The following is a 14,928-nucleotide window of genomic DNA, read 5'->3' on the forward strand; positions in this document are numbered from 1 at the left end:
GCCATCTCCGTGCTGCACCCTGTACGCTCTACGTGCCCACGCATCTGCACTGCTTGGTTCTCTTTCTTCTTCTCTCTCCCGGACGGACAGTCAAGATGCTAAGCCCCTCGGACTCGGATGCTGAGCTGATGTACTATCTGACCTGTTTGTACAGGGATCCTAGGAGGATGGTCCTCCATAAGGGCTCCACTGGCCTGGGGTTCAACATCGTGGGCGGGGAGGACGGAGAGGGCATCTTTGTCTCCTTCATCCTGGCGGGAGGGCCCGCCGACCTGAGCGGAGAGCTGCGGAGGGGAGACCAGATCCTGTCGGTGAGTTTACCCTGATGAACAGGATGAAGTACACATTTATACTGGTATTGTTTCTACATACACACACAGCTATGTACATGTATTAATCAATATACTGAGATGTTTAAGGACAATATTATACCCATGAGATGTCCCATTTTCAAGAAGGTCCTGAGAAACAGTCCCAGTACTAAGTCATTTTCGTATACTGTAAACAAAGGCACTCCTATTTACACACACAGTACAGTCGATACATGTGGGTGCAAACGCATGCTGGCATTGTATATCTGTAGCCTTTTATCAAAACTGTATGTATCTTTACTGATGTATTTTGTCCATGATGAGGCCAGCAGTCATAGGTCTGTTTATTTGATTGGATCATTTGACTATTTTGGGATTATTGATGTTGATAATATCTATATTCACTCGGGTTGAACGTAATTGGAATTATTTGTTGAATTTGGTAAAAAAGTGTTCAAAGTAATCTTCATTGGTTAAAACTTAATTGAATGATTATTAGGGGTCCTAGGAACAGCCTTTTGACACCAGATTTAATGTGTGCTCACTGGTCTACATGCTCCTAACTATATTGCGAAGAAAACATTGCTATGTCATAAGATGGCCGATTAACAAGCCAATTCAATTTGATGAATTGTTTCTCAAAATTCCAATGCCTATACATTCATTCTATCAGCCAAACTATCAAATAAAACTCGTACAGATAATTGACCACATGACCATGAAGATATGTACCAAGTTTGGTGTTGATATCTGAAAAAACATGGACACCACAGGTCTTTGAAATGTGATGTGCTAGTGTAATGCTAATGCTAAATTAACCGCAACTCAGATTCACTGGAGAATTGGTTTGTAGACTGTCTGTACTAACCCCTAGCTAAACTGTGACGAGATAGTCAGCTGGTCAGCTGTGGTCCTCTGTAGCTCAGCTGGTAGAGCTGGTAGAGCACGGCGCTTGTAACGCCAAGGTAGTGGGTTCGATCCCCGGGACCACCCATACACAAAAAATTTATGCACGCATGACTGTAAGTCGCTTTGGATAAAAGCGTCTGCTAAATGGCATATTATTATTATTATTATTATTATATAGTCGCTTCATTCAAAAGATGGCTGCTCTACGCCAGTGGAGGGTACTACTGTGAACTGAAGGCTGTAATGATCATATATGGAACCAGGAATACCAACACTTTGTATTTTCTTAAATAAACTAAAATTAACTACAGTAACGGTTGGCATTACATTTTCTCACTGTACCAAAACCGGACTGAACTGTGACCCCAAATCCGCAGAACTGTGGGTTTGGTGAACTGTTACACCCCTAGCTGTAACTATTGAACCGCGTGTTGAATTTGTCTATCACAATAAACATTTCTGTACATTTAGCTAGCTAGCTGGTGCTTGCTAGTTTGTCCTTGGAAATTATTTTGCGCTGCTCGCGCACACAGATGGTTTGGTTTCCGTGTTATGGGCATGGAATTTGGTAAACATGAAGTTGGAAAGAGCAGTAGCCTATGGCAGTAACACGGTAGCATCAAGCCACATAGTGGCACAGTGGCAAACATGTACTGGTCATAAATCATCACTAATCTGACATGGAATGATGCAACTTCGGAAAACATGTTTAAAGGGATGGCCCTTGTGTTAGACACATCTCTTTCTATATTCAGTATTTTTATTATTTCAACCATGTAAGGTGGGTCCTCAAATCACTCTGGATGACTGATTAAAACAGATGTAAAACTGTGGTTGGGGTGCAACCAGCGCTTGCCTTCTTTGGCCCTGGTACCTTGATTAGAGTAGGCAGTTAAGGTGCATTTCAGCTCTGGCCTGATTTTCATGTCTAAGAATAACTTGTTCCCTCTCTTTCTCTCAGGCACGTAGTCTCTCACTTCCTAGTCTCTTCACTTCCTCACACTGTCACACACACACACACACACACACACACACACACACACACACACACACACACACACACACACACACACACACACACACACACACACACACACAGGGATTGGGATGAGTGGAAAGAGAGGGAGAGGGAAGGAGGGAGGGCCCTGTTTAACCTGATATGTTTTGTTTGCAGTTGTAAAAATTCATGTAGTGATGGGTGTGTCTTTCTGTCACTGCAGGTTAATGGCATCGACCTACGCGGGGCCACCCACGAGCAAGCGGCTGCAGCACTAAAGGGGGCGGGCCAAACTGTCACCATCATTGCTCAGTACAGGCCAGAGGGTGAGTGTCAGCTGTAACAGCCAATCACTGAGCTTCATGATCAAGGTGGAAGGCACATGACAAAACACACTCTAGGACAGTGGTCACCAACCCGTCGATCGTTGATCTTCAAGGCAGTCGCCAAACATTTCTGTAAAAAGGCCAACAATATAAAATACTCACTCCTATTTTTAAAATTCCTCTCGTGCTGTTAGCTGTAGGTACACTTTATTAAGCTGCCTGGCACATCAGGTAGGTGAAGTTGCCCCTTTTTGAACTGAAGGTGCAAACTCGGCTACCTGGGCGGTAAGAGGCGGACCCTCTGCTGCTCTCTCTCTCTATCCTCTGAGAGACTGATCATCAGATACAGGCACCGTGAGTAAAATACAAAGCAAACGCATCACTACCCAACCCTCACTCATACAGGACTGTTTTTAATGTTGCATAGGCTCAGAAAAGGTTGGTGACCACTGCCCTAGGATGACCAAATCCTGTGGACAAATATTTACATAATTTCACACAAGCAAATAAACACTAATAACCCATGAGGGACATTTTCTGTCCATCTCCGTCTTATAAAACTCCAGTACATTGCCTGTGGTGCACTGAGTTGCTTTGATTGGTGTGCCAAGACATGCCATGTTGGATTAAAGTCAGCAATTGTTTTTGGCGGTACTTCAGGGGATGACTGCAGTAAGAGGGAGTCATGGGCCTGGACTTTCAGAATCACTGTGTCAAGGTGCATTCTGGAAAGATTGTCCCGCTACTAATCAGTTTGTTTGAAGATTGTCCTCAGAATCAGTACAGGGTATGAAGTTGGAGGCTGTTTTGACACTGGGGATGTAAGTTACAGTGCCACTTTAACTAAGTGCAGTAAACGGTCTACTTGAAAGAGTCTGCTTGAATCGTGTGGTTGAGATGTGACCTAAAACAGACTGACACACAGGACTCCCTGCTGACGATCGCTCCCCACACTGACGACTGCTCTCTTTTCTCACCTGTCAGAACTTGCTTTGTGCTCCCCACGCCGGGCCCCTTCGCCAGCACCAGGTTTGTGCCATGTGATCAGTGCCCAGGGTCAAAGTTGAGCAATCTGGCCCCAGTGGCTGCTCTGAACATGGACGTTCCTCACGGGGGGGTTTGAGGAAAGGGTCACTGGAGTGTGGCCAGTCCACTTACCCCTGCTCATTCACGGGCTTACTCCTGGTATCAGACACCCCCCACCTCCCCTTTCTCTAGTCCCTGACCTTCCCACCTTGCAATATCTACCTCACCCCCTCTCCGACACACCCACACACACCAACACAAACATACAGTAGATCAGGCAATAATGATACAATTATTATTTTGGATAAACGACTTCAGTCTATGCCTGAATGTCTAAAATCATATAGAAAGTATGTAGAAATGAAAATGGATCTATATATTTGTAAATATCTGCCCCTTTTCTGAAAGTCTAAATCCCTCAAGCCAAAATGATTGCCACCCCTGCTGTAGAGGCACACACACATTCTGAATAACAATATTAATGCACATTTGGTCGTAGAAATGTATTTACCAATGACAACCTGTTGCCTTCTTGTTTTGGGCACATCCATCTGGAAAGTTAGATAACTGGGGCGGCAGGTAGCCTAGCGGTTAAGAGCATTAGGCCAGTAACCAGAAGGTCGCTGATTCGAATCCCTGAGCTGACTAGGTGAAAAATCTGTCGATGTGCTCTTGAGCAAGGCACTTAACCCTAATCGCTCTGGATAAGAGCGTCTGCTAAAATGTAAAATGTAAATGTAGTTCACTAGCAATGTGCCAATATAATTGCTGAAAATCAAATTAATGAATGTCAGGACTTTTTTCCCTATGACTTTGGCAACAGCAGGTCAAAGAAGGAACATTTGGGAGTATTTGACAGCACTTGCAGGAAAGTGTTAAGTAAATGTAACTTATTTTAATTTTTTTGTACTTTTTACCCCTTTTTCTCCCCAATTGGTAGTTACAGTCTTGTTCCATCGCTGCAACTCCCGTACGGACTCGGGAGAGGCAAAGGTCGAGAGCCATCCATCCTCCAAAACACGACCCCGCCAAGCCGCACTGCTTCTTGACACACTGCTCGCTTAACCCGGAAGCCAACCACACCAATGTGCCTGAGAAAACACCCAACAACTGGTGACTGTGTCAGCATGCATGCGCCCGGCCCGCCACAGGAGTTGCTAGAGCGCGATGGGACAAGGACATCGCGGCCGGCCAAACCCTCCCATAACCCGGACAACGCTGAGCCAATTGTGCGCCGCCGCATGGTTCTCCCAGTCACGGCCGGTTGCGACACAGCCCCGGAGCTGTAGTGACGCCGCTAGCACTGCAAAGCAGTGCCTTAGACCACTCTGCCACTCGGGAGGCTGTACATTTAACTTTTTAAGGGCCATAACTGTAATTGTCTAGTAAATACCAGTACATTGCCATAAAATACATTTCTGCTGAGTAATTGCCTGCGTATTTGAGAGTTTTTGGCAGTGTATCAAATTCCTCAACTCAGTGAAATTTTTACTGAAAGTTAAAATACCGCTTTTGATAATGCAGAATCGCCTATCTAATGGACATTACGTTGTAAGTCAAAGAAATTGCAAGATTAATCACTGGATATGCAAGCGTAAACAGAACCTCAAGTCTCAATCAACGCTAGTCAACGTTTTGATCCTTCCACTCCACCACTACTTTACCCTTTAACAGCCTGCGGTGAACCCTGTCTTTCATATTTCACTCTACTTGCACAGATACAGTGGGGAGAACAAGTATTTGATACACTGCCGATTTTGCAGGTTTTCCTACTTACAAAGCATGTAGAGGTCTGTAATGTTTATCATAGGTACACTTCAACTGTGAGAGACGGAATCTAAAACAAAAATCCAGAAAATCACATTGTATGATTTTTAAGTAATTAATTTGCATTTTATTGCATGACATAAGTATTTGATACATCAGAAAAGCAGAACTTAATATTTGGTACAGAAACCTTTGTTTGCAATTACAGAGATCATACGTTTCCTGTAGGTCTTGACCAGGTTTGCACACACTGCAGCAGGGATTTTGGCCCACTCCTCCATACCGACCTTCTCCAGATCCTTCAGGTTTCGGGGCTGTCGCTGGGCAATACGGACTTTCAGCTCCCTCCAAAGATTTTCTATTGGGTTCAGGTCTGGAGACTGGCTAGGCCACTCCAGGACCTTGAGATGCTTCTTACGGAGCCACTCCTTAGTTGCCCTGGCTGTGTGTTTCTGGTCGTTGTCATGCTGGAAGACCCAGCCACGACCCATCTTCAACACTCTTACTGAGGGGAGGAGGTTGTTGGCCAAGATCTCGCGATACATGGCCCCATCCATCCTCCCCTCAATACGGTGCAGTCGTCCTGTCCCCTTTGCAGAAAAGCATCCCCAAAGAATGATGTTTCCACCTCCTTGCGGTTGGGATGGTGTTCTTGGGGTTGTACTCATCCTTCTTCTTCCTCCAAACACGGCGAGTGGAGTTTAGACCAAAAAGCTCTATTTTTGTCTCATCAGACCACATGACCTTCTCCCATTCCTCTCCGAATCATCCAGATGGTCATTGGCAAACTTCAGACGGGCCTGGACATGCGCTGGCTTGAGCAGGGGGACCTTGCGTGCGCTGCAGGATTTTTATCCATTTTTTAATTATTTTTTTATTTCACCTTTATTTAACCAGGTAAGCCAGTTGAGAACAAGTTCTCATTTACAACTGCGACCTGGCCAAGATAAAGCAAAGCAGTGCGATAAAAACAACAACACAGAGTTACATATGGGGTAAAAAAACATAAAGTCAAAAAAATACAACAGAAAATATATATACAGTGTGTGCAAATGTAGCAAGTTATGGAGGTAAGGCAATAAATAGGCTATAGTGCAAAATAATTACAATTAGTATTAACACTGGAATGCTAGATGTGCAAGAGATTATGTGCAAAAAGAGATACTGGGGTGCAAAAGAGCAAAATAAATAACAATATAGGGATGAGGTAGTTGGGTGGGCTAATTTCAGATGGGCTGTGTACAGGTGCAGTGATCGGTAAGGTGCTCTGACAACTGATGCTTAAAGTTAGTGAGGGAGATAAGAGTCTCCAGCTTCAGAGATTTTTGCATTTCGTTCCAGTCATTGGCAGCAGAGAACTGGAAGGAATGGCGGCCAAAGGAGGTGTTGGCTTTGGGAATGACCAGTGAGATATACCTGCTGGAGCGCAGACTACGGGTGGGTGCTGCTATGGTGACCAATGAGCTAAGATAAGGCGGGGATTTGCCTAGCAGTGATTTATAGATGGCCTGGAGCCAGTGGGTTTGACGACGAACATGTAGTGAGGACCAGCCAACAAGAGCGTACAGGTCACAGTGGTGGGTAGTGTATGGGGCTTTGGAGACAAAATGGATGGCACTGTGATAGACTACATCCAATTTGCTGAGTAGAGTGTTGGAGGCTATTTTGTAAATGACATCGCCGAAGTCAAGGATCGGTAGGATAGTCAGTTTTACGAGGGCATGTTTGGCAGCATGAGTGAAGGAGGCTTTGTTGCGAAATAGGAAGCCGATTCTAGATTTAACTTTGGATTGGAGATTCTTAATGTGAGTCTGGAAGGAGAGTTTACAGTCTAACCAGACACCTAGGTATTTGTAGTTGTCCACATACTCTAGGTCAGACCCGTCGAGAGTGGTGATTCTAGTCGGGTGGGTGGGTGCCAGCAGCGTTCGATTGAAGAGCATGTATTTAGTTTTACTAGTGTTTAAGAGCAGTTGGAGGCTACTGAAGGAGTGTTGTATGGCATTGAAGCTCGTTTGGAGGTTTGTTAACACAGTGTCCAATGAAGGGCCAGATGTATACAAAATGGTGTCGTCTGCGTAGAGGTGGATCTGAGAGTCACCAGCAGCAAGAGCGACATCATTGATATACACGGAGAAAAGAGTCGGCCCAAGAATTGAACCCTGTGGCACCCCCATAGAGACTGCCATAGGTCCAGACAACAGGCCCTCCGATTTGACACATTGAACTCTATCTGAGAAGTAGTTGGTGAACAAGGCGAGGCAGTCATTTGAGCAACCAAGGCTATTTAGTCTGCCAATAAGAATGCGGTGGTTGACAGAGTCGAAAGCCTTGGCCAGGTCGATGAAGACGGCTGCACAGTACTGTCTATTATCGATCGCGGTTATAATATCGTTTAGGACCTTGAGCGTGGCTGAAGTGCACCCATGACCAGCTCGGAAACCGGATTGCATAGCGGAGAAGGTACGGTGGGATTCGAAATGGTCGGTGATCTGTTTGTTAACTTGGCTTTCAAATACTTTCGAAAGGTAGGGCAGGATGGATATAGGTCTGTAACAGTTTGGATCTAGAGTGTCACCCCCTTTGAAGAGGGGGATGACCACGGCAGCTTTCCAATCTCTGGGGATCTCAGACGTTACGAAAGAGAGGTTGAACAGGCTAGTAATAGGGGTTGCGACAATTTGGCGGCTAGTTTTAGAAAGAAAGGGTCCAGATTGTCTAGCCCAGCTGATTTGTAGGGGTCCAGATTTTGCAGCTCTTTCAGAACATCAGCTGTCTGAATTTGTGTGAAGGAGAAGCGGGGGGGGCATGGGCAAGTTGCAGCGGAGGGTGCAGAGTTGGTGGCCGGGGTAGTGGTAGCCAGGTGGAAAGCATGGCCAGCCGTAGCAAAATGCTTGTTGAAATTCTCGATTATTGTAGATTTATCCATGACGGCGTAGTGTGTTACTAATGGTTTTCTTTGAGACTGTGGTCCCAGCTCTCTTCAGGTCATTGACCAGGTCCTGCCATGTAGTTCTGGGCTGATCCCTCACCTTCCTCATGATCATTGATCCCCCACGAGGTGAGATCTTGCATGGAGCCCCAGACCGAGGCTGATTGACCATCATCTTGAACTTCTTCAATTTTCTAATAATTGCGCCAACAGTTGTTGCCTTCTCACCAATCTGCTTGCCTATTGTCCTGTAGCCCATCCCAGCCTTGTGCAGGTCTTCAATTTTATCCCTGATGTCCTTACACAGCTCTCTGGTCTTGGCCATTGTGGAGAGGTTGGTGTTTGTTTGATTGAGTGTGTGGACAGGTGTCTTTTATACAGGTAACGAGTTCAAACAGGTGCAGTTAATACAGGTAATGAGTGGAGAACAGGAGGGCTTCTTCAAGAAAAACTAACAGGTCTGTGAGAGCCGGAATTCTTACTGGTTGGTAGGTGATCAAATACTTATGTCATGCAATAAAATACAAATTAATTACTTAAAAATCATACATTGTGATTTTCTGGAATTTTGTTTTAGATTCCGTCTCTCACAGTTGAAGTGTACCTATGATAAAAATTACAGACCTCTACATGCTTTGTAAGTAGGAAAACCTGCAAAATCGGCAGTGTATCAAATACTTGTTCTCCCCACTGTACATACCTCATTCCCATGCACACCCCTTCTAAATGACTGTGACCGAATTCTTATACTATGTCCTGGGTCATTCTTCAATTGGAGTGGCAATTGCATCCCTCGCTTTTGCAACGATGAAAAATCACTTCAAAATTACAAATAGTTACACATCATACAGGTTTTTGTTTATATTGAACTGTTTATCACTGATAAAACATAATGCATGAATTCGCTGCAAACTTTTGAGGAAATAAATCGCAGCACATTTTTAATGCACCCAACTGTAGTAAATGCAGAATGTAGAAGGAGACTTCGGTCACAGCCTGTCTTTCAGGTCTTGACACTATACCCCAGCTCAGAGCCCCATCTACACATCCTATTCCATCCATCAACACATCCTATTCATCCATCCATCTACACATCCTATTCATCCATCCATCCATTAACACATCTTATTCCATCCATCCATCCAGCCATCTACATATTATATTCCATCCATCAACACATCCTATTCCATCCATCCTATTCCATCCATCCATTAACACATCTTATTCCATCCATCCATCCATCCAACTACACATCCTATTCCATCCATCCATCAACACATTCTATTCCATCCATCCATCAACACATCCTATTCCAGCCATCCATCAACACATCCTATTCCAGCCATCCATCAACACATCCTATTCCATCCATCCATCAACACATCCTACAGTGAGGGAAAAAAGTATTTGATCCCCTGCTGATTTTGTACGTTTGCCCACTGACAAAGACATGATCAGTCTATAATTTTAATGGTAGGTTTATTTGAACAGTGAGAAGAATAACAACAACAATATCCAGAAAAACGCATGTCAAACATGTTATAAATTGATTTGCATTTTAATGAGGGAAATAAGGATTTGACCCCCTCTCAATCAGAAAGATTTCTGGCTCCCAGGTGTCTTTTATACAGGTAACGAGCTGAGATTAGGAGCACACTCTTAAAGGGAGTGCTCCTAATCTCAGCTTGTTACCTGTATAAAAGACACCTGTCCACAGAACATTTTACATTACATTTTAGTCATTTAGCAGACGCTCTTATCCAGAGCGATTTACAGGAGCAATTAGGGTTAAGTGCCTTGCTCAAGGGCACATTTACGTCATTTAGCAGACGCTCTTATCCAGAACGACTCACAAATTGGTGCATTCACCCTATAGCCAGTGGGAAAACCACTTTACAAATTTTTTTTGGGGGGGTAGAAGGATTACTTTATCCTATCCCAGGTAATCCTTAAAGAGGTGGGGTTTCAAATGTCTCCGGAAGGTGGTGAGTGACTCCGCTGTCCTGGCGTCGTGAGGGAGCTTGTTCCACCATTGGGGTGCCAGAGCAGCGAACAGTTTTGACTGGGCTGAGCGGGAACTATGCTTCCGCAGAGGAAGGGAGCCAGCAGGCCAGAGGTGGATGAACGCAATGCCCTCGTTTGGGTGTAGGGACTGATCAGAGCCCGAAGGTACAGAGGTGCCGTTCCCCTCACTGCTCCATAGGCAAGCACCATGGTCTTGTAACGGATGCGAGCTTCAACTGGAAGCCAGTGGAGTGTGCGGAGGAGGGGGGTGACGTGAGAGAACTTGGGAAGGTTGAACACCAGACGGGCTGCGGCATTCTGGATGAGTTGTAGGGGTAAGCAATCAATCAATCAGATTACAAACTCTCCACCATGGCCAAGACCAAAGAGCTCTCCAAGGATGTCAGGGACAAGATTGTAGACCTACACAAGGCTGGAATGGGCTACAAGACCATCGCCAAGCAGCTTGGTGAGAAGGTGACAACAGTTGGTGCGATTATTCGCAAATGGAAGAAACACCAAATAACTGTCAATCTTCCTCGGCCTGGGGCACCATGCAAGATCTCACCTCGTGGAGTTGCAATGATCATGAGAACGGTGAGGAATCAGCCCAGAACTACATGGGAGGATCTTGTCAATGATCTCAAGGCAGCTGGGACCATAGTCACCAAGAAAACAATTGGTAACACACTACGCCGTGAAGGACTGAAATCCTGCAGCGCCCGCAAGGTCCCCCTGCTCAAGAAAGCATATATACAGGGCCGTCTGAAGTTTGCCAATGAACATCTGAATGATTCCGAGGAGAACTGGGTGAAAGTGTTGTGGTCAGATGAGACCAAAATCGAGCTCTTTGGCATCAACTCAACTCGCCGTGTTTGGAGGAGGAGGAATGCTGCCTATGACCCCAAGAACACCATCCCCACCGTCAAACATGGAGGTGGAAACATTATGCTTTCCTACGGGGTGTTTTCTGCTAAGGGGACAGGACAACGTCACTGCATCAAAGGGACGATGGACGGGGCCATGTACCGTCAAATCTTGGGTGAGAACCTCCTTCCCTCAGCCAGGGCATTGAAAATGGGTCGTGGATGGGTATTCCAGCATGACAATGACCCAAAACACATGGCCAAGGCAACAAAGAAGTGGCTCAAGAAGAAGCACATTAAGGTCCTGGAGTGGCCTAGCCAGTCTCCAGACCTTAATCCCATAGAAAATGTGTGGAGGAGCTGAAGGTTCGAGTTGCCAAACGTCAGCCTTGAAACCTTAATGACTTGGAGAAGATCTGCAAAGAGCAGTGGGACAAAATCCCTCTTGAGATGTGTGCAAACCTGGTGGCCAACTACAAGAAACGTCTGACCTCTGTGATTGCCAACAAGGGTTTTGCCACCAAGTACTGAGTCATGTTTTGCAGAGGGGTCAAATACTTATTTCCCTCATTAAAATGCAAATCAATTTATAACATTTTTGACATGCGTTTCTCTGGATTTTGTTGTTGTTATTCTGTCTCTCACTGTTCAAATAAACCTACCATTAAAATGATAGACTGATCATGTCTTTGTCAGTGGGCAAACGTACAAAATCAGCAGGGGATCAAATACTTTTTCCCCTCACTGTATTCCATCTATCCATCAACACATCCTATTCCATCCATCCATCAACACATCCTATTCCAGCCATCCATCAACACATCCTATTCATCCATCCATCAACACATCCTATTCCATCCATCCATCAACACATCCTATTCCATCCATCCATCAACACATCCTATTCCATCCATCCATCTACACATCCTATTCATCCATCCATCAACACATCCTACTCCGTCCATCCATCTACACATCCTATTCTCATTTAATTATTTTAAACTTTTTGCACTTTTTGTCACTTTTCTCCCTAGAATTTGTTTGATAATGGCCAGATGTTCTAAACCTTTGACTACATTAGAAGTTTGCACCACGTTTTAAAGAGGGAAATTAAAAATGGAACTCAAGGCCAACCCATTTAATTGCCTGTTTAATTTTTCATTTATTTAGACTTTTTAGTTTAGTTTTATTCTTTAAAAAAATTTGAGACCAACATTGAACCGGTGCAAATCTTAGTAAATTGGTTCCTAGTATTTGTCCCTGTTTTATTAATATTATTATTATTATTATTATTATTATTGCCACACATGTATATAGGTAACTGACAAACCCAGTCATCATGACACATTCAAGTACTTGCAGAGAGGAAAACAAAACACATAGGCTACTATTCATGTCTTTATTTTCAAAAAATACATTCTCTACAAAATATCAGTGTGCTTTTGTTTTGAATGAGAAATCTTTCTGATTTCTGCGTTTCATATCCAAATCATCCCAAAGTGTTTAAAATGTATTGTGTAGCTCAATAAAGTTAGTTCAAGATGATTGATGAAATACAAAAACATTTGAAATCAGGGATATTCAGTTGCATTGGTTTTGTGTCATAAGTGCTAAAAAGTTAGCATTTAGAGACAGTGGCCAGGTAAACAAAACCAAAGCATGGGTAAGGGTAGCCTTGTCACGAACCAGGCTTCCCTAGAACTCCAAGGAAGGTTTGACAACGATGTGATTTTGGAGGTATGGCAAAGCAAGACTAGGGTAAGGAAACTAATGTCATTTTGTAATTTAATATTAAAGCACATGTTCACACCCTTGCCCTAGGGAAACCTAGACAATGGTTTAGGTGACTGTAAATTTAGTTGCTATAATTACTATTTCTGACACATTTTATGTTATTTTAAGCGTTCCAAATGACAGAGGATTCAGTTACTTGGATAGCCTTGGATCTTGGATAACCCTGTCTCTATGTAACATGTTGTGCCACCACTATTTTCCCCCTCAATGCCTGTGTCAGAAAGAAGCTCCATTATGATCCGAGTGTTGAGAGTGCTTGAGCGATAGATTTGGGCAGCTGTCTAATACTACCAAGCTATACCTTTGAGGGCTTGAATCAGGTGATACTAAAGGGAGCAATACACAGAGATAAACTATCTTTATGGAAACAAACGGCCATCTTGTTTTATAATATTCTTTCATACATTACATCATATAATCTTATATCATACATTTCATACATACATGTTTGCTTCATGGTAATGTCTCTGAAAGACACCCGTTTATGGAGTCTGAATTGCATACATTAATTCAAGGGCCAAAATCTGTTGGTATGGTAAAACCCATCAGTGCAGATTTTATTATCATCTGGTGTGATTTCTCTGTTTGAACTTTTTAGTAAGGAGTTTGACACTCATCCAAGGGATTCCACATGGACTCAAATGTTTCCAGGCAGGCTATCATTAAAGCCGTTCAGTGCATGACAGGAGTCTAATATAGTCTACCCAGTTGCATATACAGCTTAGATTTACACTGCTGTATTTAACGGCATAATGAATGAATAAGAAATGAAAAACTATTAGAGGTGTGGCATCATCCTTTTCGGTTTATCCCTTTTTCATTGGCTTCCTGCCCACTAGTTTTCCAATCTGCCCGTCATAGGATTCATTCCACTTAATTTACTTTATCTGATTTTTAAATGTTAGTAATTTACCAGATGCTCTTATCCAGAGTGACTAACAGTAGTGAGTGCATACATTTTCATAAATGTTCATACTTTTTCATACTGCTGCAGAGTCATTTTGATAGATTTCAGTGACTGGAGGATGAAAAAAGCTTCCCTCCCCTTTTCCATGCTATGGCAGCTTCAGCCAATGTGGGCAGGTTGTTGGGGATTGCGCTCTACTATACTCGGATAGCAGCCAATGGACGTTAACACTGCTGCCTGCGTACTCCTTGTTACAAACACGTTCCCAGTTGTTCTCTCCTCTATCCCTCCTTCAGCTTGCCAGAGGATAAAGATATTCCTTCCCTCATGCATGTTGGCTTCCTTACTGTTGCGCTGGGCAAAGTCAGAGGGCTGTGAGTGAACGTGCTGAATGAGTGAGTGTGCTGTATCCAGGCAAACAGGAGACAGGAAAGCAGCCCCCAGTGTGAGACAGACTAGTAGTAGCAGAGAAAGGAGGATAGAGGAGCTGAAGCACAACAGAGAGGTATGTGTGCTAGGCAGCTGTGTGTGTGTGTGTGTGTGTGTGTGTGTGTGTGTGTGTGTGTGTGTGTGTGTGTGTGTGTGTGTGTGTGTCTGTGTGTGCCTGTGTGTGTGTCGTGTGTGTGTGTGTGCCTGTGTGTGTGTGTGTGTGTGCCTGTGTATGTGTGTGTGTGTGTGCCTGTGTATGTGTATGGGAAAGAGAGGATAATTATGAATGAAAGCTCTGCAAGTTGATGTGTGTGTATGCATTGCTTTGTTCTCTGCATGCTGTGTTGTAATGAAGAGTATAGGACCCAACATTTGTTTTACTCCAGGGACTAATGTTTAAGTGGAGCAAAACAAGATTAGACAAATCTCAAATTAAGACGGTAGACTTGGCATCTTTGTCAAACTATACAAAGCTTGAGGAATGGATCATTTTACAATTTCTAGACACACTCAAAAAGGTTTTTCTAAAGATGACACTACTCTGTTGACACATTACAAGACCTGTTTTAGAACCTTATCTAGTTACAGCACCGTATCTTTCTCTCTCTCTCTCTCTCTCTCTCTCTCTCTCTCTCTCTCTCTCTCTCTCTCTCCACCTCT

At 43.9% G+C, this 14,928-nt stretch overlaps 1 protein-coding gene across 14 annotated transcripts in view; it reads left to right on the top strand.

Moving 5' to 3' along the window:
* LOC121579246 (disks large homolog 2) overlaps window positions 1-14,928 on the top strand; it is a 336,409-nt gene that overhangs the window by 297,216 nt on the left and 24,265 nt on the right. For all 14 annotated transcript variants that reach the window (XR_006002882.2, XM_041893670.2, XM_041893672.2 and 11 more), the window contains 2 exons: window positions 155-311; window positions 2,441-2,543. Coding sequence is in view for 13 of the 14 variants with exons in the window: in XM_041893670.2 (XP_041749604.2) it covers window positions 155-311; window positions 2,441-2,543 (260 nt within the window). In the remaining variant the exon portion in view is untranslated. The remainder of the gene's footprint in view (window positions 1-154; window positions 312-2,440; window positions 2,544-14,928) is intronic.

Source organism: Coregonus clupeaformis, chromosome 13 (assembly GCF_020615455.1).
Source record: "Coregonus clupeaformis isolate EN_2021a chromosome 13, ASM2061545v1, whole genome shotgun sequence".
Taxonomy (NCBI): domain Eukaryota; kingdom Metazoa; phylum Chordata; class Actinopteri; order Salmoniformes; family Salmonidae; genus Coregonus; species Coregonus clupeaformis.